Genomic DNA, 26,685 nt, shown 5'->3' with positions numbered 1-26,685 from the left:
TAAAACGTTTATGCACTCACTAAAAAGTTTCACACGCTCTCGCAAAACTTATAAGTGAGCGCCTAAAAGTTGTTCTACTTGAGCGCGTAAAAACAATTACATGGGAGTATTGCTGGAACAGGAGACCCTCCAGTTGCGCCCTGCTCTGTTTATGAATGTAAATGACATTACAGGATTTAGCTTAGCTATATTTTAACCTGGGACTCCATTATAAGGACATTACCACTTTGCTTGCAAGTAAACAACTTTACGTGCTCACTTAAAGGTTTTACGCACGCGCGTAAAGGTTTCACGCGCACGCGTAAAACTCATTATAAAAAAAAAAGAAAAACATGTCCCTTTAGGAGCTCCGTAGATTGTAATCCACAGTGATTAAAACCATGGAAGTAGACAACAGATTAATAAACTTGCAGAAAAATCTTTCAATTACATGTAATATTTTGCAAAGTCAGCAACTGCCCCTACTGGCCACACAGAGAAGCAACAGATAAAACGTCAAAGAGCTGCACAGTTGCAGCAGTGTTGTTTCCATCATCCTATTGTCAGCCTGGCATGTTTTAACCCATCTATGGTTTTTAATCTGAAATGGGAGCAAATTCAGCTACAAGAGCGGCCTGGGGATGATTTTACACTTAATATTTAAAGTGATATAGTACTAAGTGTGATACTGAGTGTCATCTACAGTGTAGGCCTACTAAAAGAAACAAAATAATCAAATATATAATTTATAAACCATTTACTGTAAACACGTTATCTACTTTATTTTTGGTTTTAAATAAACTGCAACAGCAATATGCAACAACAATTTGAAGTGGAACAACAATTAAATGCAACAACAATGTACTACAAAAACTAGAACTATAATTAAAATCACTCAACTTAGAGAAACAGTACCTCGTCAATATGTTCTCCTTATAAGAATACATTCAAATGTACAAAAACAGAAATTATTAAATAGAATAAACAAATAAAATCAAACAAATAGCGCCGAGAGGCAGTAGTCAATATGCCAGCAGTAGTCTACTGTAGTCTGTTAACATAATATTGTTTACATAATAATATAAATTATTGTGTTCTTGTACAATAACATACCTTTGATAATGTATGAATCATAACTCACACATAAAAAATATATATATATATTTTTTTTAACTCTTGGGGGCCCCCTAGTGGTCACGGGGCCCTAAGCAGCCGCTTAGTTCGCTTATGCCTTGGGCCGGCTCTGCCTAGGGTGACCACACTTGAAGTGCCCCCCACATTTTACGGTAAAAAAAGGGAAATTTACTATGGTTATAAAGACCATAGATTTCCATGAACGTATTGCTGAAGTACATGCTCAACACTCACTACAAATAAATGTAAGACAAGCAACCAACTAAGAGTAACACCACAGATAGACATGAGTCTACAAACACCACACTACACTGATGCTCAGAATGCAACTCACATGCCAATGTAACACCTCATGTTAACTATCATCATTTCCATCATATATGGCCTGTCTGAGGGACTACATGCAAAACTATTATAGCACATGAGTAAACAATCAAAAAGGCCTACTGAATGAGCTGATGTGAAGGTAGGGAACAGCACACTCACTCAAACGCAATTCTTTTTACTTTAATATTATTATTATTATTTTCATGTATTTTTATTATATCATTGGTTACTGTTCTACCCGTTTGCTCCTCTTCCAGCAAATATGTGGACAAACTAACAAAATATAACATATATGGTCCAGTTAGTCATTTTATTTGGTGCCCCCTCATTGGCTGGAGCCCCTGGGTGCTCACCCGGTTCAGTATATGGATAATCCGGCCTAGGCACCAATGTCTACGTATAGACGTTTTGTGTATCAAGTAGATTTGTAGTTCTCAAGACTCGGATAATGGAGATGCCGTTGCACACCAAGGTGACAGAATCTGGTGATCACCAGTTCTTCCTCTTGTTAATGTACAGTTTTGTAAAATATTTGCATTTTGCATTTTATTTAACGTTTTAGTGCATGTGTGTCTGTATTTATTTACAGTATTGTGTTTATAATGGCCTTGTTTGAATAAGTATGTATATATCTCCCTCCCCCCTGACCTCAGGAACACTGACTCCTTCTCCTTTCTCAAGTCCCTCCTCAAAACCCTCATCTTCAGACTGGCATATGAGACCTGATGTTCCCCTGTTTGTGGTTGCTCTGCTACGGGTTCTGTTTACATTTTATGAGTCTGTTTTAATTATTTTATTGACTGTATTTGTTGTTGTACGGCAACCTTGAGTGCCATGAAAGGCGCCCTATAAATAAAATGTATTATTATTATTATTATTAAATATATGAATAATATTTGCATATTGTTGTGATTGATTAAGCATCAGGTCTATGCCATTTCAGTGATGCTGATATACGGTGTAATTTGGCTACTATAATGGTAAATAATGCAATTTCAAGTCGATAATTGTGTGTATCTTTCATATTTAAAATTCACGTTTCATCTACAAATTAAGTACAATTTACATCAGTAAAACGTTTTACTATTCATTACTTTTCTGAGGTGGAGGGGGGTGTTGGAGGCTGGTTATTCTGCTAGAGGACTTTGGGACTAGTTAGTGGCCGTGTCAATCCTTAAAAGCAGTCAATCCTCCCATAGTGTAGAAATAGCGGTAGTGCAGTCGCCACACAGATCTGAGCTCAGCTGATGGATGAAAACATTCATAGTGAGTTCAACATAAGACATCCACTTCTCTGTGTTATTGAATTGCAGTTGAACACAACCTCATATGGAAACTAAGCAGCTGATGGTGCTGATGCTCTACAACTCACGCAAGATGACAAAATAACTACGTTTTTTTTGTCTCGGTCTCAAGCTGAACTAGACTTGGTTGGTCTTGGTCTTGACCCTCTCTGGTCTTGGTAGTGTCTTGGTCTCGGTTTGGTCTTGACTACAAGTCTAGTATCAAGCACATTTGAACAACAGGTGTTTATTAGTCACCGCAAATGATTTTCCAAATATTTTGCCGCATTTCAAAATATATTAGTTTTACCACAGCAGCCCTGCATGAATTTTTATGTTTAATCCAAATAAAAGCTGAGGTTTGAGAAGCGTTTTGAGGATTTTGCTTTGAAGGTATAGATAGGTAAGTGCTTCCGTTTTGCCAGATTGACTTAACTACTTTCCTTTTCGGAGGTTACTAAGTCAGCATTTCCCTTTTACTATTACTTCTCTGCTGATAAAATGTCTTCATTTATTCTGACATGCTTGCCAATAATTGTATTCTCAAAACAATTTAACCATGTTTAATATTACAAAATTGAGCATAAAAAGTCCTATCTTTAACATGTCTTGTCTGTGTAAATAATAAATATGTTTACGTTGTTGTACTGTAACTTTATTCAACACTGCAAAAAACAGCCCCTCTAGAAATAAGCCTTATATACAACGAATCTAATCAAAATAGTCTCAATTTAAGCAAAAATAATAATCTTTGCCAGTTGGGTAAGAAAAAAAAAGTGTCTTGACCAGAATTTTTTAAAATAGCAAAAAAAATGTCTAAAACAGTACAGTTTCTTGAAACAAGAAACTATATTTCAGGTATATTTAAAAAGAAAGGATTCAAAGACTCTTGTGGTGTGACAATAACTGCTTTACTTGAAACCGTTTTTTGAGTCAGACTTTCATACTCACCCCTGGGTGGCGACAACGGCTAGAGTTCAAAATGACACAATTATGTCTCTTAAAAGGTCCTTTTTTCCTTTATTTGCTCAAATACTTAAACTACAAGGACATAAGAACACCCTCAGCCATATAAAACATCAATTTCTGTCAAATGGTCAGCAGTACAAACTTGTAAAGCTTTGCTGTTATAGATAAGTCTATAAACCAACATACGGTGGAAAACAAACAAAACGGGTGAATCTAACTAAGGATGTCTTCCCCCGTGAGTGAAAGACTCACTGGCCTCAGGAATCACAGATGAGAGTTTGCAAAATTAAACTACTAACAAAACAATCAGCACTCGATACAAAACTGTATTTACAGAAAAATTACACGTTTTTATACTCCAAGTCCACTGGCAACTCAGCTCCTCACATCCCTTTTTACAAGCTACCACCAGTCACTGTTAGCAGTCACTTATCTGTTCTCTCCCCCAGTTATTTTAATAGTCCGCGCTGGATTGGTTGCAGTCTGTGATGAGATGGAGAATGGTCAAAATGATCTGACTCTAGCAGATCAATAACAGTTGTCATGTAATTGGGCTGTCTGGAACGAAAATACAGTAATTAACTAAATCTTGTCAACAGTTAATATTCAGGTAATCAGACACTTGACAGCAAAGTCCTTTGGAGGGGGAAAAATAAAAATATAAGAAAAATAATGACATTATCTACATTCATGGTGTTGCGATGATGTCCCCACACAGGCACATACAGTGCATGCACACTGCAGTCGCATCATGACATCGAACAGAAAGAAGAGAGCACATTAAAGCAAAAACACACACGCACGCACACACACACACCTCCTCAAATACACAGCTCTGTGCATGCAAGCACACAAACGCAAAAGGGACACATTTACATTAAGTGCACACTTCTCTTTTTTTTTTGTTTTTGGATAAGCATCAGACAAAACCTCATGTGGATAACAGCCAATACTAAAAAGACAAATCTGAAATGGAATAACTAAACAAAAAAAAAAAGTTCAGTTTCTTCATCCACAACAGATTAAGATGGGCTGGCACACAAACACTCACAATTAAAACAAACCTTTAAACAAAGAAGCTCAATGAAATATTATGAGAAAAACAGTTGTCTTTAAAAAAAAAAAAAACAGACTAAGAACGAAATGTTCTCAATTGACACCATTTATCAACGTGAGGTCAAGCTAATTTACCCGATTTAAAACGGAATTGTTTAAGACTGAAGGATTGACGGGATGAGACGGGTCAGTTCACCAACACACACGTACATGGAAATGCTTCCTGCAGCGCCGACACGAATATTCATGCACACCAGATGTTTTAAAAAAATAACTAAGTGGATGTAATCAGCTCTGGACAACTATGTCTACATGAAAACCATCTTTATTCGTGAAATAAAGTAACCATATAAACTAAATGTGTCTGGAAGTTCAAGTTCTGCTAGTTGTTCATCTGGTTGAAAAAAAAAAATATATATAAATTGTGAAGATGGGGAACATTTTTGAATAAAGTTTAGCAAGTTCAAGTCGCAGATCAGCTAGGAGATTACAGTAAGATGTTTACAGTTTTAGTAACTACACAATTTAAATTTGTAATCATTTTTCATGTCTTTTATAGCTGTTTTTTTTAAATGATTCATTGCAACCACAACTTTAAATGCCATCGTAGATGACGATTCTGTCCTGTTGTATTTACAACTACAGCAAAGAGGTACGGTCCCCGTGAATGTAGCTGGACTTCCTTTATTACTTTGAATACTGACTAATGTCAAAAACTGTAATTACATCCACTTTGATTCAATGGGTACAATCGGACAAAACAGTTCTCTGTGGTCTCTGAGGGTTGTGGGGACTGAGGAGCTCCTGGAGGGACAAGAAGACGAGATAACCATGGTGAGCTTCTGCTCTGGGAGCAAATCAACTGCAGACGGAAGAGATGAAGTGACAAAGTATGCAGCCAGAGGGGTGGTACCCGATGGACGATTCACGTCAATAATACTGTCACTGTATTCCTTGAGACTACCGTTAACAATTGTTGTTTACATGGCTAATGTTTTGCTGATGTTTATTTTCCTTTTCCTTTCTTTTGGTATGGTAAGTTCCGCTGTTGCGCTGATACATTCAACCAACCACCATACAAACGGTGGAGCAGATGGTTCCACTCACATTGGGAAAAACACCGTATAAAAGCAGTTCAGTTGGTTGCAGTTCCTGTAGTCCGAACAAAAGAATGATAATAATAATAAAAAAATAAAAGACTGGGACCCGCCTTAAAAAAGTTAAGGAACTATAAAAAGTTCCTCGCAGTCCGAAAGCACCCATTGCTGCAAAACAATGAAACACCATAAATCCATGGGAGATGAACATTTCACAGACACCTTTTGTAAAGAGATCTGAAATTTTCCAGCAACAAAAAAGACATTCATAATGGCTTGACTTGTTTTTCCTGAAAAAATACCACCTCTGTAAGAACCAAATTATAAAATCTACATCTTGAGTAGAGAACCAAGCAACTAGAAAAAATATTAAAAAGAAACATTCTGAAGAGTGCAATTTTTTGGTGCCCCGTCCCCCACCGCCTCGCCAAAGTGACCCACCGCACTGTTCTTTGGCTCAGTGAAGCCGGCTCACGACCCACGCCACTTCTGCTTAACCAAACACCAGAACAATAAAAGGAACATCGGAGGGGAAGTAATTACCCCGCGCACTAAAACTTGAAGCTTTAACTATCAAATGGTGACTGAACTCAGGGGTAGAAATGTTCATGACCTCACCAAACTAGTGGAATGCTGTTTTTGGTACAATGTCAGCGAGATAACCCGTGATAAGAGATGGCCACCACACCTGGGAGGGAATTAAACTGATTTTTTTGTGTTTTTTGGGGGGGTGGGGGGTGGGTGGGGTGTCCCTCCTCGAATACAGGTTACCACCAGCAACACAAAATGGGTGCGTGTGAGAGATGGACGAAGCAATACAGGGGCTCCCTCTGGTGGTGGGAGGAGAGCAGGGTTGGCACAGTGGCAGAGCTCCCTGGACTCTTGGCTCAGCTCAGCGCTGCTTAGTTCGTCTCGGGGTGACGTCGGTCCATTTCAGTCTGAATCCGAGTCCGACGATCCTCCAGAGTTTGACTCACTGCTGCTGTCCTCCGACTTGTTTTCCTTGTCTTCTGCCTCGTCTTCATCCTCCTCTTCGTCGTCCTCCTCGTCGTCGTCACTGCCCTTCTTTGAACAAACAAAACAGACAAAGAAATGTAACACTCGTTCTGGTTTCTTCATTACCGACATGTGTTGGCGTAGAGGTGTCACTGACCTCATCGTCATCCTCGTCTTCATCGTCCTCCTCACTGGACGAGTCTGCATCGGAGGAAGCCTTCTCCTGATCGTCGTCGTCATCATCATCGTCGTCGTCATCGTCGTCGTCGTCATCGTCGTCCTCTTCCTCCTCCGTTTCCTGTTAAGAGACAGGTTTTCAGATAGAGCTCTACACATGCATGGACATACTTGACGCTTCGCTCTGAGCTGAAGAACGAGCTGCTTGGCAGTAAGAGAAATAAAACCACAACTCACAGACTTCTTGGACTTCGCCTTGGGGCCTCCTGGCTTTGCCAGGTTTCTCCTTTTCTAAAAAGTTGAAGAAAACCTCAGTTTGAACGAGCTCAGGAACAGTCTCAGAAGAAAAAATATTGACATTAGAAGTAAACACTTACTTGTGAGTTGTATTCTTTGTAAGTATTTCGCTCTTGTGAAGACAAGCTCTGCAGACAGATAACAGTGCATTTGTCAGAAGATGTAAGAAAAAAAACATAAACCCACATACATATCTTAAATTTTCCGTCTCCACATCAGCCAGAAACGACTCCTTACAGTGAGCCACTGTTCCAGCAGGACTTTGTACTGCTTCTGCTTCTCCTCGGCAATCTTCTTGTAGCGCTCCTTCTCCTTCAGGGGCAACCTCTGCCACCGGCTGCCGATCTCGGTCATGCGCTCCTTCATGGGGAGATGATTCAGCTCCCCGTTGGACAGCATCTCCTGGGAGAACTTCTGATATCCGTTTCTGGCAGGTCAAAAGTGAAGATACAAACACATGAATACACCTCGATGGGTTTCAGTACTTCAAACAGGAGCAGCTTCTACTTTGGACGTCACAAACGTACGATGGGGGTTTCTTGGGTTCTCCTTCAAACTTCATCTTCTTCCCCGAGGCGATGGCGGCGGCAGCCGGAGAGCGCATCTCGCACAGGTCTCTCTGTTGAAGAGACAAGTCAGCACTTATCTCTCACTCGTCCTCTAAACAGACGGCAGGGAATAAACAGAGGTTTCCTCTCACCTCGTATCTTTTCTGGTCCTCTGCTGCCTTTTTGATCCACATGATCTTCTCCTTCTTCTCCATGGTGCTCCAGGTTGCTTCCATGGCCTTCTGTGCCTTGGGCCGGTCACTCTGCACAGCACAGACTCATTAAAGGGCTTGTGGTGATCTTAAATCAGCATTTTCATTCAACTTGTCGGTAACAGAAACACACTCAACTGTAATTCACTGTTACATGCCCAACTAATATCGTTAGATCTGCATTTACCTCTAATGATTCTTAACAAATCCCATTGTTAGACACTCGAGGAGATGAAGTCAATATTCTTGCAGTGCTTTATTTCTGAATTTTTTATGGCCCTTATTCAATTTCATTTGTGTTACAGAGTTCTGTAACCATTGTTCAGAATTAAGGACAGTGTGCTGAAACCAAACTTGTCTATAATTTTGCCACTTTTACGTACCTTAAATCTGGCCAGATAGTCTCCTATAACACTCTGCTGCCAGATGTCCTGAGCCGTCTTGGGCGGGTCCGGCAGACGGCTCCGGTCCTCCTTCTCCTTTCTCTCAGACTCTGCTTTCAGGACCGTTTCCAAGCGTTTATACTTCTCCTAGAACCAGGAAATGATCAAAACGGTGAATACAAATTGTACACATCGGAAAACGTAGCCCCCCCCGCCCCCCGAATCCATTTTACTGCGGTGACCCGCTACCTTTTTCTTATCTGGCAGCTCGTTCCACATGCGAGCCAGCAGCCGTGTGAGCTCGCTGTCAGAGAGGTCCGGTCGCTCCTGCTGCAGTTTGGGACGTTTCTCCTCAGAGAATATGAACATGGCAGAGATGGGCCTTTTGGGTTTCTCTGGATTGACCTGCAAAAACAAAAAAACAACACAGATAATGCAACAGTAACAGCAACAGTTTTTTTTACTTTAGCTGCAAATGAGCTGATGAACTAATCGCCTGTACGTTAACACCTAAAGAGAGCCTAATTTGCTTGGTATAATCACAGCAAGTAGGGCACTTGGTGGTGTAATAGGAAAGACTAAAAAGCTGGGCGATTTAGGATATGCTTCCTATTACAAATTATTTCAGAGGTGCGTCTGTCCTGTTATTGATTATATGGCAGGAGTATGGGGCTTAAAAGGAAAACATGAAAGGACAAAGGGTACAGAATAGGGCAATCCGATATTTTTTGGGGGTTCATAAATTCGTGCTCATACTAGCTATAACGGGAGATATGGGATGGGAGCCATGTGAGGTACGTTAGCTATGTATGTTAGCTTTATGGAACAGAATAGGGAAGATGCCAGAATAGAATAGAATAGCCAAGAAAATATTAAAATGGGATGTCACAATAAAAGGCGCATGGGCAAGTGAAGTAGAGGATATATTTATTAGGATTGGCGCATTGCATGTATTTCAGAATGTGAGCGTTGCGAATGTGTCTTCGGGTAAAGAAGCCTTGTTTAATGTTTATCAGATCAAATGGTCACAGGACATATTGTATAAACCAAAATTAAGAATATTTAGTGTGATAAAAAGTTGTTATAGCTGTGAAAAGTATGTTTGTGCCTCGTTATCTAAAAGACAACGATCACTATGTGCCCAAATCTGTTGTGGAATCTTGCCTCTGCACCTTGAAACAGGACGTTATCGGGGGATCCCAGAAGAAGAGCGGATTTGTCCTTATTGTGATATTAATGATATATTGAAAATGAGTTCCAGTTTGTATTTTATTGTCCTCTGTATCATGAGTTGCTTCAGAAATTATTTGATAGGTTTAAGAACTTGGATTTGATGTGGGTAAGTGATGCTGAGAGGCTCAAATGGATTTTTGATTATAAAGTATTTGCACTTGCTGCCTATTTAGAGAAAGCGTGGGATAAACGAAGAAAAGTAACATATATGTGAAAATATCCATTCTGGTTTTTGTTGGGGAGAAAGAAATATTAAGTATTTTTTTTATTTTATTTATTTTTTAATTGGATTTATTTATTTTCTTTTTCTGGTGTACATTGTGTAGCTCCCAATTAAGTGAGTGTGATGTTGTATATTGATGATTTTCTGTTTCTGGTGTCTTATAATCCTGTAAGGGACGGGTCTTCGGACATGACACAAAAATAAAACTCATTCATTCACAGCATGGCCAGTAGCAAGACACGAGCAAAATTACCTTAAAGCGACTATTCTCAGACATACCTTTGCTTTAGAGGCTTGCTTTTTTGCGGCAGGACTGTTGGCTCCACCGCCCTTCTTGAAGCCCCCCTTGTCCTCGCCCAGCACCCGCGCCTGCTCCTCCTCTGATATTGTCTACACAATTGAAATAAAGAATTACCTCTGAGTATACCGTGTGAAAGGCTTCTGGGAAGCGCACTGATAATAACATGACAACAAAGAGGACAATAAAAACCATCCATGAAATTAAGACTTACACTGAGAAATCTGTTCATTTCGATTTCATAGTCCTTCTTCCTCTGGAGGGGGAGAAAAAAGCAACGTGAGACCGAGGTGAAGGACAGGACTTGCTAGCGGTGCGACTCACTGAGACTGAACTCGCCTGTTCACAGCGTTTCTGGTACGCGTCTTTCTCGCCCTGCTTCAGCAGCTTCCATCGCTGGCTGCACATCACCATGCGCTCTGTGCTTGGAACGTCCTTCATGCTCGACATCAGCTCCGCGCAGAACATGGAGTAACCGTTTCTGGAAGCCATTACAGACACGTCGCACTGAAAACCCCACGTTCATGTCGCAGAGACCTGGCAGTTACTCAAATGTGCTAGCAGAGTAGCTGCAACTCACGGAGGAGGCTTGTCGGGTCGCCCGTCGGACTTGTCCTTCAGGTGCCGCTCCGCCTTGGTCAGCGTGGACTTCACAATATCCCCCTGCGTCATGTTCAACTCCGGGTGCTGCTGGATGTATTCCCGCATCGTTCCCTTCAAAACATAACACACACAATTAATACTGATGAATACAGGAACTACATTTTTAATCCCCAATGGGACGTATCACCACAGCAATTCTTACCTCATACAGTTTCTGCTGTTCCAGGGACTTGCCGATCCACTTTAGCCTTTTCTTGTCTGACAGCTGCGTCCACTGTTTGCCAAGACTGTCCTTAATGTCTTTGGTGGTTGCCTGGTGTCGGACAAACAGACATAAGATCTCTGGGTCAACACAGCTGGGGTGTAAGAGTCTGCACTCTGCCCGTTTTTTAAATCCCCGCCCTTACATCTGGACGTGTCTTCAGGACGGCCTTCTTTTCATGGTTGTACCACAGCTGCTGGGGCGTCTTGGGCTTTTCGGGAACATTTGAACCTTTCTTCGCCATGCTCTCCATAAGGTCCGGGTGCAGTTCTCTGTTCAGACGAGACAAACCACGATTTCAGGCACCGTTTCTAACGATTGTGCAGAGGCGAGCGTGACGAGCTTGACATGCCGTAGGAAGTGGCCTCACCTGAATTTCATCATGCTCACCACAAATGATTCCTTGTCTCGTAAGAAGTCTTCCACATACTTTTTCTGTAGTAGCGACAAGAAAACCAGATGTTTTTTTTCCCCTTCCAAACCAGATCAAAAAGAACAACGAAGGTAACGGGGCAGTTTTTGTTTTTAATCTTTTTAGACCATACAGACCTTCTTTTTGTCGGGCAGCTCCCTGTATTTCTTTGAGAGGATTTTGGTGAGGTCCAAGTTGCTCATCTCAGGGTGCAGTTTTGCGTATTTCGCCCTCTTTTCCATGAAGAATCGAAAATATGGAGTCAAAGGTTTCTTGGGGAAATCCGGATGCTTCTGTTTATGGAGACAGTAAAAACACCAGTGTTGGGCTCCGTTTGCAGGGTTAGTTTACCATTAGCAATGTGACACGCTGATTTAACTCACCTTTATTTTTTTGCCTTTGTAGGGGTGCTTGATGTAGTCCTGAGCATCGACTATCAGCTCTGTGAGAGTTCTGAATTTACGGATCTGTTTGGCAGCAAAAACGCATAACTGAACTCAGTAAAGGTCGAAATTTAGTCCAAACCAAACAACACGACAGACAAAGATCACAATCGGTACGTCACCGCTTGAAGTGGCTCACCTCTTTAGAGACTTCCTGCCACTTCTGCTTACACATCTCTGCCGTGTAGGAGTTGAAGGCCACCTTCTGCCAGTCCAGGTGGGACTCGGAAGTTTTGTATTTCGTCAGGTCTTTCTGCGGCAGGGCCACCTTCATGGCCTCCAGCAGTTTCAGGAGGTCGTCCTGCGCCCACACTGTGGCCATGATAAGAAAGGAGGAAAGACAAACATTTGCAAACAAACTGTTACGCCATCCAGCTGTCTAAAGTAGTTTTGCTTTGAAATCAACCTACATTTAACCAAAGAAAGAAAAAAACTCCCCAGGCAGCAGTTAAACCACAAGAGTCCCGAAACGCATATACTAACATCTGTATGTAAATAAGGTCTGAAACTACCACTAAAGTCTTTATACGCATGGTTAATGATCAGAGATGTCTGCAACCAGAAGTGGATGCAGATGGAATATTTAACTTATGTTTAAAATCCTGAAATAAGACCAGACCCTTGAGGTTCAAGTGAATCTGGATCAGATTAAGAGTAGTGAGCAGCATCCCTTAAAAGTTTGCACTTAAGATTCAGTTAAAGAATCAAATCTGGAGGGTGAAGACAAATAACTTAACCAGAGTTTTTTTTTTTTTTTTCCAAAGGATGTATTTCTGTAGGTAGAATGGAGGAACACCAAGAATAGCTTTGTAAATAAATATGCCAGTCTGTAAGTCTACAAGAGGATAAAGAAGACGGTTCATCTCCATCATATGAAGTAGTGGGAGGGAAAAGCTTGAGGATATGGAGACATGAATATAAACCACATCACCAAAGTCCAGCAAAAAAAAAATATATAAATCATAATTATTTATAACTTTTTAAGAACTATAACGATTATATTCATGTATATTACTGTTGAATATGTTAAAATAAAGGAAAAAAAGAAAAAGAATATATATAAATCATAATTATTTTAACTTTTTAAGAACTATAAAGATTATATTCATGTATATTACTGTTGAATATGTTTAAAAAGTTAAATCGAATATTAAAATAATAAATCAAGTTATTCCCATGTCGAAATTGTAAAAGACTAACTTTAACAGAATCTCACCTTGGTCTTGCGTCGTTGCCTCCATTACTCCATTCATTTGAGAGTCTGCCGTGTTAAATCTACAAAAGACAATAAAAAAAAGTCCCGAAATTATTCATTTAAAATATCATAAAATACGCTTTTAATCAAGAAACTGATAAATGTTTTTTATTTATTATTCATGTGGCTGTTGATGGTCAAAAGAAGTGGTTTTGAAAGTAAAACTGATGATTCCAAGTGAATTTAAATGTGCCTTGACATAATGGTTTATGTTCATTACACCGCCCCTAAAACGTTTACGCTACATGGTGAGACATAGGCTATTGCTTGTGACGGCTTCAAATCTCAAATAACACTGCAGAGGGCTTCAACTGGCAACAACTACCTACTACGACAACAAGGAGTCTTCGTCGAAACAAAAATTTTTTGCCGACCGGAATTTGGCGAATTAGCACTAGGTCCTTATTCCATAACAAAAGTATCGCGGACGCGTCGCAGCGACCATTTTCCCGCACGCTCCGCTCGGTAATGGAGGCTGTTTCTGTCGGCGGAGGTTGGGGAGGATCCACGGAAGGAGGAAGCGAATGGACGTGGACAGACAGGCAGCTGTAGGCGACCAGCTGACCACGGGGACTGCTGGGGATCCGCTTTCGGTCTCCGGGAAGCAGGAATGGCAGCGTTGGAAGCGCTGCAGCCAAAATGCGCCATTACGACGGAGGCGCCCCGCCGCTGCAAACGCTCCAAACGGACCCGAAATAAGAAATAACCTCCTCGTTCGCTGTGAATAAATTGGCTTTTCAAAAGTATAAACCAGACAAGCTTTATTCTCGGTTTTTCTGGGTTTTTTTCCCCTGGCGTTCACACATTGGCGACTTTAGAGGTGGGGGAAAAACCTGGAGCATTCTTCAGCGAGGCGTAGCCGCGCTGCGCTCCATGATGGCGGATGTTCGTTGTTCGCCTCGTCCTTCATGGTGGCGGATGTTCGGCCGTGTGACCTGCTCCACTTAAGCGGCTCACATCAACAACCATGCAGCCGAATGTCGCCAATTTAATCAAATTACATCATATTAATAGATTATAAAACCAAATTTTCAGACACTTTACGACCAAGGGCAACCCAAGCACCCTAAAAACGTTGAGTTTATTTATAGTATTGAAAAAAATAAAATAAAATAAAACAAAGACTTGGTAAAAAAGCGTTAAAATTGTTAATTTAATATTAAAACTACCTAATAAACCTGGATACTATAATATGTATTTATATCGTTTTTACTTAAATAGCACAAAAGTATATGAAAACAAATTTAAGCGAATTTTGTCTCGTTTGAAAGGATTTTGCCCAAGGCTCTCTGTAAGAAAAGAAGGAACAACGTGACTTATATTACTTATTGACTTATTGAGACCGTAATTACGAGGTTAAACGGCTCCTACGTCGGTGTATTTGTAATTGAAAAGGCAGCAGCAGCAGCGCGTTAACCTCCGAGGCGGAGCGGCTCCCGCGGCGCGACAAAAACAAGCTCCGGGTCCGCCATGCCTGCGTTCAGCCCGGGCTGCGAGCGCACAAACCTACCGTGACGAGGTCCCAATGGCGCACTGCTAAAACACCGAAAAAAACCACAGCTTAATGGCTCGAGCCCGGGCGTCGCAGAACCGCCTTGCCTCGATCCAGAAAAGCGCATGAGGAGGACGACGAGGACGAGAAAGGCGGGTTCTCCGACCTCGGTCGTCGGTGAGAGAGAGAGGGGGAGAGGGAGGGCGAGTCTGCACGGTGAGATATTAAACCGAGATCCCTGATGGCTGCCCGAGACGCGGCCGGCTGTTCCGCCGGCAGCCGCATGGAGGTCTCGGCGCGGAAACCAAGCGTTTATTCCCCCCACGCCAAACCACAAATGAACCGAGCTGTTTTTTAACGAAATTAAACCACACTTCGATACTGGCTTGGTTTTTCGGTTTGAGTAAATTTAACACATATTCAGTCGAGGGGGGGGGGGTCGCATCCAGTTACTTCCCCGCTTTTAGAGGCGAGAGATGCGGCCATGGCCGACCTCGCCTGCGCCCTCTTCCACCGCGGTACTACAAAGGAGCTGGAGCTTTTGGACGAAGTCAAAATGCGATACTATCTTTTTTTAAATCTTTTTTTAAGGTTTTGTTTATTTTTTTTAGTCTTTTTCGCGTTTGTTTTGCTCTAAACGGAGCGAGCGGGTGGTGCGGGATTACCTGCATGGCCGTGCGGCGCGGCGTCGCTGTGCAGGAAGAAGGGGAGGGTTGAACGACAGCCAGCACTGCGCCGTCGGTCCCGGGCTCCAGTCCCCGCAGAGATGGTCCTTCCCCCCGCCTCCATCTCACTCCGTCTCCCTCTCCCTCCACTCAACGTGCAGCAGCTCGCCTCTCCCCATCCAACCATTTCGCCACGCCGAAAACATCCACGTTTCCCCCCCGATCATGTCGGTTCTCGAACGCCATCACACCTCCATGACGGAGTTTTTGCACCTCGTACATTTTTAATCAGGGAGTTTTTTTTGTTTTTTTTTATTGAAAGACAATAACGTTGGCTGATTTTATACTTTTTTTTTTTTTTTTGTAATTTAATTAAAAAGTTTACAATTTCAACTAGTTAGTTTTTCCTTTAGTAGATGTGCTTCGTGCTGGGCTCCTCGGTTGCGTCTTTGCCGTTTCTCGGTGTTTCTTATGCCGTTTTACTGAATTGTTGGCGTTTGTTTGACAGCTTCACGTCGGTCCAGCGTGCTTTTTTTCCCTTCAACTCCACCTTGTGTGTTTGTGGGCGGAAACCCCGGTCGCCCAATCCAGTCGTCCTGATTCAGGGAAAACAAATGACTTCCAGGCGCTCGGGCTTGTTAACATGTGCTGCGTTCACTTGCTGCTGGCCAAACAGTCGTCGCTGCAGAGGAGGATAAACGCAGGGAGGAAGTCCTGTATCTACCTATCAGATGCTGATCCATCCATTCCCTAGGCATACACGTGTGGGAAAAATACATATTGGTTATAAGTGAGCAAATCAATTCGTTAGATTTTAAACAAAAACAAAACATGAGACTGGAGCGTTATACATTGCAATTTACACAAAGTTTATTTTGATTTTTTTTTTTTTTTTTTTTAAATAGTGTAGTTCGTAATTTCAATTTCAAAATCTTCCCTTTTGGCCGCTAAAAACATGCCTGTGCTTATTTGTATATTGAATCCTGACCTTATGCGTCACATTAACACACATCCCAGGTCACCTCATGTAAATGTTTTTCCCTGCAGACTCAGCACTTTAGAACCAACTTGTACATTTTTTCCTTTAATATTATTTTTTCTTTTGTATTGCACCAATCACCACAAAAAAATCCCTGTGTGTGTTAAACTACTTGGCAATAAACTTCTTTCTGATTCTGATTCTGAAGCCAAAATGCATACAGAAATCCAATAAGCGGACTTTTGATTGGGACAGTACAGAGTTGAAGAATGTGCAGAGGTAACGTGCAGAAATTAATTGGTGGGTACAACTTTAACCTATTATGTATGCACAGAGAAAAAATACAATGTTAGTTCTAATAAAAACCTAAAACATATTGGCGTAAAAACAGGCATTAAAGAAACCTATAAATAAGAAGTTATTCAATCAAATGAAAACTAACAAAGTAGAATTATGTATTTTATTAACATTTATTTTTGCATAATTTGTTGCTGTATTTTATTTATGTGTGTTAAGCATGAGTCCTCCAGTTATAAAATATTATTAAAGCAACACTTGTACTTTGATGTTGTGTTTTCCTCGTTTTACAATAAAAGGCATAGTTTCCAAGTGGTATTGGGAAACTTTCAGGTACCGCTGATATCAGTTAAAGTGGACCAGTTGTAGTATATATCAAGCAGGATGAAATAAATGTAAGCGTTTTGCAAGTTTTAGGAGTTAAAATATTTCCAGTTTACTCTTTGTATGATGCGTTCACTGTGTTACTGGTTTGTAACACATTTGTGTAATTAAAAACTGTTCCTAATAGCTTAAAAAAATGCATGGTTAACATATTTATCCTGCTGTGGTAAGAAAAACTAGTTGTGTTCAAGTCACTCATCTTGTGAAAATTAGATAATAGTTTAAGATTATAAACTAAAGTTTACGAGATGTCCTCGAAGGTATCATTTGCCTGAGTGGCAGACATGATCAGATTTTACCCCTTTTTACTAGATGATTAAATAAGTAGAGAGAAAAAAACGGAAAACGTGTCAAATGCGTTTCGTAATAACATTTAAGAGAGCAAACAATTTAAAAGTATTTTATTTTGTATTTTTGTTAAAGTGAAATCAAAAGCACGTACAGTGTTTGAAGCGCACGTTTGTGATAAGCAACATAAATTGCATAAGAAGGCATTTACAAAGAAATATCTCCCTGATGTCATCAGTGAAACAATTGACTCAATTCTATCTTGTCGTTTACTACTAGGGAAGGCCGCACTTTATAATCAAAAAAGCAATTACACTCATGAAAATCAAATATAATTGAATAAGACATTTTTATACACATTCTAAACAGGAAAAAGATAAAACTATTTCATAAGCAATACATATAAAAGAAATCAAACTTGAAAAACACAAATTCAAAGACATTTAAGAATTATAGGGGGTATGTTGGAAAAACACATACGAAGAACCACAAAAATTATGATTTGTGTCAATTTATGGAGCTGGATCAAATTAGCTTGATTTAAGATAATCCAGGTTACAACATGGGCAGATCTAAAATGTGACAATACTGTGGTCATGTAAATCGTACTATAGTTGAGTATTAAAAGACAGAAAAACATAATAAATAGATAAATGTAATGTTTTCACATCTTACGTGGCAATAACTTTGATGTTAAAATTATATTCTTAAATCAAATTCTCCTTTTTTCTAAGTAGATAAACAGACATCAGTGAAGGTTTAAAATCATGTTGAAAATGCGAAGGATTACAATCTTACCCTGGTTGTTAGTTGGGTTCATAAACACAAATTTGCAGGAATATTATGTGAATACTAGGACTGACAAGTCTTACGGAAAAATAATAGCAGAACAGTTTGAAGTGAAATAAGGAGGGACTTTGCTTTCAAGTTTATGTTTATGCCAGTCCGTCTTCCTCATCGTCAAATTTCACTTTGGCATCATCTGCATCCAACTGCAACACAAACACACACACACTTATAAGTGAAAACTTTACACATAAATGGTAAATATGACAGAATAGAGATGAGTACTTACGCATTTCATCTCCAGGTTAGTGAAGAGCCGGCCGGTCATGAACATGCGGAGAGGGATGGTAAGAATGAGAACGAAAGGCAGAGCCAGAGACACGGGGCTCATCTTTATCGCCCACAGGACACCCAGGCACAGGACCTGGATCAGCGTGAAGAGATGCATCCTATACGTTTTCACCTGCAAAGGAGGAAGTTAGAGAGGTTTCAATCCCAAGACTGCCTTCTAAATGCAACTGCAAAGCAAAATCCAGCTTACACTGGACGGTACTGTGTATGAGGCAGCACATAAACACAAAACTCAAAGAACAAATGCGCAGACTTAAAGGTGATAGATACCCTGGTGGCGTAGGCATCAGAAGGATGGTATTTCTTGGGAGTGATAAGCAGAAGCATCCTGTCCCACATCTGGACTCCACTCAGAGACGTGATACCCATGTAGAGGAAGATACCAAATAAGGCTGTCATAGGAATCATCTTCAGAATAGGCTCCATGAAAATTGACGCACCTGACAGCAAGAGAAAGAATAGTCGTAAGAGGGGCAGTTTCAATTTCTTATTGAAATTCTGAACTTGCTGTGCCTGCATCAGCACTGTAGATGGCAGCACCTACCAACCAGGATGGCCACGAATATGCCACTGATCCTCTGTTCAATCACCTTCTCTATCTCTGGTTTGGGGCCCTTGGACATGACTGTGAGAGCGTTGGCATGGGTAACAGACCGTACTGTGGCAGCACTCAGCCAGGGGACCCCAAAGATAGAGGCTATACCCCCCATGGTGACCAAGAGAAGCAGATCAAAGTGGAAACCAGATCCTTTCATCATTTTCCTCTCAGGTTTGCTCACAATCAGCCTGGGATCCAGACCAGAAAGAAGGATAGCAGTCAAAAATCTTGTTTCAATTGAATTCAAATAGTTATTAAGGTTCTCATCATGTGCAAATAGTAGTTCTGCTGTCATATATAACATCACTTACGTGGTAATCTGGGACTCCATGAAAATCAAGATGAAAACAAGCAGTGCAGGAACACAACAGGCACCCATCATCCAGACAGGGAAATCACTGTTTTCCCCCATGGGGTTGATGAACCAGCCTCTGGCCTCTGGTTTGGTGACTTGGATACCTTTTGGCACAATCAGTTTCTGTAAGAGGACAGAGTTGCATTCACTGACACAGACCAAGCTCATACCAAGTTAAATACAAGAAAAATAAACTAATTATATCTGCAGGTAGGAGGATTATGAAATGCAGCAAAAAAGATAAACAATGAGCAATACATGTAATGCATCTTTAGTCTACTGCTGGTTACTATCTACAAACAACAGGTCACTGATCATTCAATAGTTACCAAAGTGTAACTTCGTTGAGTTAGTGTTACATTACATGGATACAATCTAACTGGAACAAATTATCTCGCACACAGTGGGACCTTTGATACGTTCTGTTTGAAAATGAAGCATTGAGCAGTATTCCTATTCTCTATAAACGTACCTGGGTGTAGGCATCTTCAATGCTGATATCAATAAAGATCATGATAAAAATAGCGATGGGGACTCCAAAATCTCCAATCAAACGACGGATCTATAGACGGACATACACCATAAAAGATACACCACAGTCATGTGTTGTTTGAAAAATATTATATCTTCAATACTTCAAAGTATGTTTAAACCTGATCTTACAGGGCCGGGGAGATAGTGTCCACCCTTGAACTGACGAAGGAAGTATGCAATGAAGAAACAGCCAAACATAAGGCACATAGACAGAAGGGCGGTGTTGGGGAATGCCCTTTCATGTTCCTTCTCAATAATAGATGTATTGCCATCTGCATGATGTACAGTGTGTGTCTTGAGGACTGTGTGGAATGGGTTTTCCAGAGTGTCATTCAATTTCTCGTAGTTCAGGACCAGAGGGTGTGTTTGGAAGATCTGAGGAAAAGAAGGTAAGAGAAAAAGTAACAGTCACTAAATGAGACAGCAACGGTTGAGCCTAAAGGTAAATGAAGACTCTAATGTTCAAAGTAGAGAGGAATGATTTGAGGAAACCTTGATGAGTTTTGCGAAGGTCTCATAGATGAAGATGAGCGAGATGAGGATTGAGAAGATTTCTTGGGTGAAGCGGGAAATATATCGGACAAGGAAGCTACCTTCCATTGCCACGATGATGATCACAATCACTATCAGCCACATTCCAACCCAGATACGGCCCACAATGTACTCAATGTTCTTCGATTCGCAGAACTATGGATTGCACAACGGAAAATGTATGTCAATCAATGAAAATATTACCCTGAAGGCGTTATTCAGGAGGCTTAAAATTTTACAATGTGTACGTACAAGATAAAAAGCTTCTTCGAACAAGAGCAGAGGTCCGGAGAAACCAATGACGAGGACAGGCTGGGCGGCGATGAGACAGAAGATGACACCTTGGATGCTGGTGGAGACCATAAGCTCTGACACACCCATCATTTTATCCGTTTTGTCAGCTGGGGTTAGAATTAAAGCAAAGTATTATTAACTGGAGTGGTAATTGAACAGAAAACTCTCCTTCCTGTCTTGGATTCTCTTTTACCTAGAAGCCCGCCAAACGTAATAGCCGGGGACAGGGCAGCGAAGTAGATGAAGATAATGGCTGCGAGGACCTGGGGGTTCAGAGCATCGGTGTAGTCGCTGATGTAGTGACGGTATCTGCGCTTAAGGTCCTTAAACATTCCACCAAATGGATAGCCTGTACGGGCCAGCGGGTCTTCTCTTGGCTCCTCTGGACCTTGAAGAGCTAAACAAGAAGAAGAAAATAAAGAAATCCGAAATAACTTTAACAGTGATTCCAGTAAAACTCCCTTGGTTCTGCTTCTTGAAATCAGTATACTATTTTTTATTACTATGAAAAACAAATTATAGGAAGCATATCATGAAAATTCAGGGTAGATTTTTCTATAAAACCCACTTGGTTCAACATTCCCTTCAATGTTATCTTGAGGTAATTGTTGAGTTTTATGTTATGATGACTAACAGGAATGGTCCCTGTACAACTGTTTAATTATGCAAATTATCCAATAAGCTTCAGAAAAGGCATTAGGATATGTTATGGGAGTCTTTCTAAAGGATGCTGACCTTTAAGCCTTTCTCCAAAGGCAAGTCGGGTGTCAATGGGACGGAGTCTGTCCCGCAGCAACTTTTGCTGGAATCCAATGATTGGCTCAAGCATCACCTTATCCTGGATCTCAGTGGGAGGAATCACGATGGTGCAGTCCATGAAGTCAGCGATGGCATTGGTCAGATCTTTTTCAGTCTTGGCCAGAAATGCTTCCAGACAGAAAACCTAATGGAAGGGGGCGCAAATAGCTTTTAGTAATGAGGTGGGCCTTAAGTTACTGCTGTATCACTACTTCAACTCTCCATGCTTTCTATTCTCTCTCACCCAGTCGGCCATCAGAGCACCCATGGCACGACCACTTTCGCTGTAGTCTATTCCACTCTGACTGGGGCCCACCAGCACAAAGACAAAGCGAACGGGGAGTGCAGACTCCAGGACCGACTCCATCACGACAGAGTCAGCCAGCCTGACAAAGCCAATAACTGGTTTCTGCAGGGTTTCAACGACACCTACGGAAAACACTCCACTAAGCAGATCTGCTCCAGAAACACAATAAAATGAAGGGACGTCAAAATGCAGCAGAATAACTTACCAGTGAGGACAACTGATGCCTCCATGTTGTCAGAGCTATCTCTCTGTAAAACACGAACAGGACCATTACAGTTATGTTGAGACACAATCCTCCCAGAAGAGTCAAATTCTTAAAAATCCCCCAAATGTTTACCTTCTTCACTACAGAGAAAGTCTGCATCTGAATGTCTCCAGTTGGAGTAATCACAGGACCCTCAGTCTGACTAAAAGGACAAATACAATGAGCAAAAAGTGAATGGTCCAACCAAGTTCAAGGTTTTATGACATGTAGCTGAGAAGAAAAAAAATAAGCACCCATGTTGGTTACCTGCGTCTCATCAGAAGAGCTCTAAGCAGGCCCTCGCGATCACTGGCCCGGATTTCACCCTTGTTCTGCAACTCATCAGCTATTTTTTCAGCCACAGAGGACAGACTGCCAGCACTCAGGTCAAAGATGACAGCGCCTGTACAGAAGGGTTTCATGTCAATAGGATTTTTAAACAAGTCGCAGCAAATTTGGACTTTATTTGCGTGTGTGTTTCTGAATTTGTGTTTCGTTTTAGGCTCAAAGGTCACCTGTACTCATGATCCTGCGGACTTGGAGCAGGCTTTTAAAACTGAGATAGGAGACGTGACATGCACCCCACCTCTCTGTCACAGGGTCACGGGTCTCCTCATAGCCGACCCACCGGCAAGTCTCCTGCCAGGTGTTTCCCTGGAGCTCATTCAGCTCCACATAGGCCTGTGAGAACGGAATGTGATTAACAAAATACTTGCCTCTTCAGCATATGAGGGTTTATAATAAAAAACTTTATTTCGACTTAATTCGAAAGGGTTGACTAACTTGAGCGTCCCCTCTTGTGGTGGCATTGGTGTTCATGTTCAGAAAAGCTAAAATGGGGACAAAGAAAAGTTTTCATGGATGAATGTCTTAAGACTAATCACCACCATTTTCACAGACTGAGAGTTTACCCTCTGAACCGCTGGGTATGACAACTTCTAGGGGAAGCTCATTCTCTTCCTCCTTCTCCTCCTCTCCCCTCCTTTCAATATCAAAGGAGCCATTCTGCCACTCTTGTGAGGTCCTGGTGATGTAAAAACATTAAAACGAGGGATTGCATGAGTAACGTTCAGCAAAAGCTGAAACATCACACCAAATGTCGTTCTTATTATTTGAAGCTGCTCAGTGTCTCGCTGGAATCTTAAAAATAATCGCTCATGCTGTTCTCTACTTGACCACCAGATGGCAGCACAGCCAAAGGTGCTTTATCAGCCTCTTATCGCTGCTCGGCATGGAAGACCAACGGAGAGCGTTCAGACAGGCGCACATTTCTACTAAAACACTGTGGTACGTTATGTAATGTGTTTTTCCCCCCCACACTCTTATTTACATGTTATCATGTCATTCGCTCCTTGTAGTTGGTATAAAGCACTCTGCATTTGGCTTTTGTGCATGAAATGTGCAACATGAATAAAAACCTTTTTTAAAGTGCCAGCAAAGTCATTCCTGATTTGATCTGGAACTTCTACATTCCTATTGTTTTATTTGTGGAAACTGAAATTTTGCAAGATTTATCCAGGTCATGTTCCAATTTCCACATGGACCAAATTGAACATAATCCTAAACAATGGTTAACATGTTTGCAAACTCATTAATTTTTACAAGTGCATAGGCATTACAAGCATGAATTGATAACTGAACTATTTACCCTTGTTATACCTCTGGCCCGGTCTCCACTAGACCCTGTTGGTTTTTATGTGTGCCACCCTGTTTTTGAACTAGCTTGTTTAGTGGTGTGTAGTTAATGAATGCCATGCTAGTGTTTTTTGCTTAATGCAGCTGTTCTGCAGATGCAAATGAATCAAAACAAATAGAGAAATGGCAAAATCAAAACAATGGATCAAAGAGGATTAAATCTGTCACAGACTGCTTATATTACACATTAATCATTGTGATAAGTGTTGATAAGAGCTGCTTATACTACTTCTAACTCGAGCCTAAATACAACCCCTTAATTGGGAGAACAAGGTGGAATAGTGCATGGTCACGCTCAGTTTAGGGCAAGAAACTGCAATTATATCAGAAACAGGGTTTGGAAATTCAGTGTAACGCCACAGCAGAGAACAGAGATGCTTAGATGAGATTAGAACCTTACAATCTCACTGGTGAAGGGAAGGTTGGGTTGTTGTCTTCATATGACATGTCACTGCCCTGCATGAGAGGCAAGTTGAAAAGAATCAATGAAAGCTGCCAGATGAAAACTGATATGGAAAAATACCTATTCTTGCAAGAATACATCAAAAGCCATGCTGCCCATCCTTAATTTTGTACGGCTGGGGATTAATAGCATAATGAAAAGAGACCAACCTCCTCAAAACTGAAATTGTTCTCCATGGATGTTGAATTGTTTGTCCTTCAACTTTCAGCAATTTTATGCATCCCCTAAGACAAAAAAAAACGACATCAATCAATACACACAAAGAAGATGGCTCACTGAGGACCAATAATATTAAAGCTGAAAGCAGATTTGAAAACTTTTCATGCAGATATATGGACCTACAGCATTCTGGGCAGAGGATTTCCATCATTTATTGACCGTGGTAACCATAACAGCATTAGTGCCACTGCTCTTCTATAAAGTTATTTGGGTGGTTTAATTGGTGAGGTCAATATTACTCATTTAGCAGCTGGTTCTCAGACCTATTCTGAGACCTTTTCAGGCAGCTTAGATAAAAGCACAACCATCTACTTTCACATTCTGCCCTTTCAGCCCATCTGCAGAGCCATAGCGCAGGGCAGATTATCAGCCGTTGACAATTTCAAGTACGATATAGTTGAAATAGAAGACTTCAGAGCCTTATCTTTGGGTTACACCCTTCAACCAGACACTTCTGTCCTTCTCAGTACCAGCACTACACATTTGAAAATGTTCAATTTTTGCAGTTACTATAAAACGAACTAATAACATAACAGTTGGGTTGGAACAGTAAATTCACCACGGTGTAGATTTTATTAGCCTATTTTAAAGGTTTGTCATTTCACAAATGCCTCAGAAGGCCAATATTTTCTTTGTCACACATCAACTCTGTACCTATGTCATTTTTTTTTTTATTTAAAGCCATCACAGAAGAGATTAATGCTTCTGTACAAATTATCTTCCAGTTAGAAATACGTTTTAATCCGAAGCCATGAGGCAGTTGTGGCATTCTGTTAATAAAAAGTTGTTTTAGATTCTGTTTATGATGCTGCTCATGTTTTAAAGGGTAAATAATCCTTAAAAAATGCTTATAGAGTATAGACAAACAATTTTATCTCCACAGTTTTGCATTCCTTTCTCAAAGATATCTTTAGATGATCATTTATGCCCTCAATTACAGGCTATTATTACTACTGGAGCGCAGGTATACACCCATCTCGCTTGACCTCTACATCTAGCCTAGCGGAGGCCACACCCCTACCTGTATGCAGGTACTCCAACCTGGTCTCCAGCCTTGGAAACACGACGATCTCTGCTCTGCCAGTCGAGCCCGGTGACAAAGTGAACGCGGACCAACGAAAAGATGAGTACAGTGAAAGACCCAGAGAAGTGGGAACACCCATATGAAAGTACGTCAGTCTGGACAAGTGCAGTACCCCACAACTCCTCTGGTCTCTGACAAGAGTGACAAGGGGGCGCCGGGGGCGCTGAAGGGGTGGTATGACATGCAAACATTTCTATCAGCCAGAAACACCTTGAGACAGGGATATCCCAGCCCTAATTTGCCGGCACCACCCTCTCTGCAGTAACTAAGTCCAAGGCCAAACAGGGACTGAATTTCGACCTGTCTGAGGGGCCCCAATGGGCCAAAAGAGGGTCGAGAAGTATCATGTACAGAATCACGAGGAAAACGTTTTCTGCGTCATCTTGATCACCAACTGGGGATTCCCTAATAGTGAAGGTTCGAGATCAAGGGGGGTAGTTCCAAGTTGTGTGATGTGAAGACTTGCATTTTTTTCTCTTTATTATAAGCATCAAGCTCATTTGGGTTGTCTGTATCTCACGCAACGGAGAATGAGACCTCCTCTGTTGCTGGCTGGGGGTGAAACCAATGGTTGATGAGAGATCTAGAGACACGATCAGGATACACTGGCGAAAGAGAAAAAAAAACGTTAATACAAATTATAACAACATAACAAGATGAACAACAAAGTGGGAGGTCTTTGTCGGCAGTGGATTTCCTTGTAAAGAAAAGAATACAAGTTATGCCACTCATGATGTGATGCAATTAAAAATAAAATGCATAAAAAGGCCCTCAAAGGCAAATATACACAGAAACAAAAAAAGTGCAAGGCAACAGAAAAAACATGTTGGGAATAAATGCCTTCACAAACTTCAAATGCGTGACAGAAGCAAATAATTAATGTTAAAGAAATGTTCTGCATTGATAAGGAAAATTTCAAACTTTGAAATCTTAGAAAAAAAAAAAGGTTGAACTTTTGTGACCTTCAAAAACAAGAGTTAACCTTTGGCTGAGGTCATCAGAGTTCATCCTGATATATCTGGAGTTAGGATAGATGAAGAAAACCACATTATTTCCTTATTTGCTGATGATGTCCTTTTATATCTGAATAAACCTGAGAAATCAATTCCGGCGGTTGTAAATTCTATAGCCACA

The 26,685-nt window shown here is 41.0% G+C and overlaps 3 protein-coding genes across 4 annotated transcripts in view; 1 reads left to right on the top strand and 2 right to left on the bottom strand.

The window, feature by feature from the left end:
* The window catches only part of asb16 (ankyrin repeat and SOCS box containing 16), a 333,586-nt gene that overhangs the window by 25,962 nt on the left and 280,939 nt on the right, over positions 1-26,685 (top strand). The window lies entirely within an intron of this gene.
* Positions 3,522-14,972, bottom strand: ubtf (upstream binding transcription factor). Of its 2 annotated transcripts, none has more exons than XM_061711626.1 (21): positions 14,698-14,972; positions 13,149-13,207; positions 12,072-12,244; positions 11,873-11,956; positions 11,627-11,782; positions 11,448-11,512; positions 11,223-11,349; positions 11,018-11,128; positions 10,793-10,926; positions 10,552-10,693; positions 10,427-10,468; positions 10,194-10,304; positions 8,708-8,863; positions 8,459-8,605; positions 8,016-8,126; positions 7,843-7,934; positions 7,553-7,742; positions 7,396-7,443; positions 7,256-7,309; positions 6,999-7,139; positions 3,522-6,907 (listed from the first exon to the last, which is right to left on the bottom strand). In XM_061711626.1, the coding sequence occupies exons 2-21, from the start codon at positions 13,183-13,185 to the stop codon at positions 6,779-6,781; spliced, it is 2,250 nt and encodes a 749-aa protein (XP_061567610.1). In that variant the 5' UTR covers positions 13,186-13,207; positions 14,698-14,972; the 3' UTR covers positions 3,522-6,778. The 2 variants fall into 2 exon arrangements, with proteins under 2 accessions (XP_061567610.1, XP_061567609.1); XM_061711625.1 differs by having other exon boundaries at positions 3,524-6,910; positions 14,698-14,968.
* slc4a1a (solute carrier family 4 member 1a (Diego blood group)) lies at positions 17,389-25,689 on the bottom strand. Its single transcript, XM_061711624.1, has 21 exons — positions 25,489-25,689; positions 24,398-24,472; positions 24,186-24,241; positions 23,002-23,114; positions 22,874-22,920; positions 22,606-22,771; positions 22,358-22,493; positions 22,184-22,253; positions 22,052-22,094; positions 21,784-21,968; positions 21,477-21,684; positions 20,935-21,138; positions 20,700-20,848; positions 20,409-20,603; positions 20,046-20,291; positions 19,855-19,944; positions 19,339-19,505; positions 18,974-19,215; positions 18,700-18,869; positions 18,368-18,541; positions 17,389-18,284 (listed from the first exon to the last, which is right to left on the bottom strand). The coding sequence occupies exons 2-21, from the start codon at positions 24,422-24,424 to the stop codon at positions 18,228-18,230; spliced, it is 2,745 nt and encodes a 914-aa protein (XP_061567608.1). The 5' UTR covers positions 24,425-24,472; positions 25,489-25,689; the 3' UTR covers positions 17,389-18,227.

This window comes from Cololabis saira, chromosome 21, assembly GCF_033807715.1.
Source record: "Cololabis saira isolate AMF1-May2022 chromosome 21, fColSai1.1, whole genome shotgun sequence".
Classification (NCBI taxonomy): Eukaryota; Metazoa; Chordata; class Actinopteri; order Beloniformes; family Belonidae; genus Cololabis; species Cololabis saira.
Note: the sequence above shows the minus strand (reverse complement) of the source record. Positions and strands in the feature narration are given on the sequence as shown.

Bases quoted from the DNA above. Each gene is read 5' to 3' on its own strand.
- ubtf (XM_061711625.1), bottom strand. From the start codon at position 13,185: ATGAATGGAGTAATGGAGGCAACGACGCAAGACCAAG. The intron at 8,864-10,193 runs GTATGTCTGAGA...TTGTTTTTGCAG, and splicing joins AGCAAGCCTCTAAAGCAAAG to GTCAATCCAGAGAAACCCAA. The intron at 7,935-8,015 runs GTGAGAGGAAAC...TCTCTTCAACAG, and splicing joins AGGACCAGAAAAGATACGAG to AGAGACCTGTGCGAGATGCG.
- slc4a1a (XM_061711624.1), bottom strand. From the start codon at position 24,424: ATGGAGAACAATTTCAGTTTTGAGGAG. The intron at 24,242-24,397 runs GTTGGTCTCTTT...CCTCTCATGCAG, and splicing joins ACAATTTCAGTTTTGAGGAG to GGCAGTGACATGTCATATGA. The intron at 18,285-18,367 runs GTAAGTACTCAT...TTTGTGTTGCAG, and splicing joins CTAACCTGGAGATGAAATGC to TTGGATGCAGATGATGCCAA.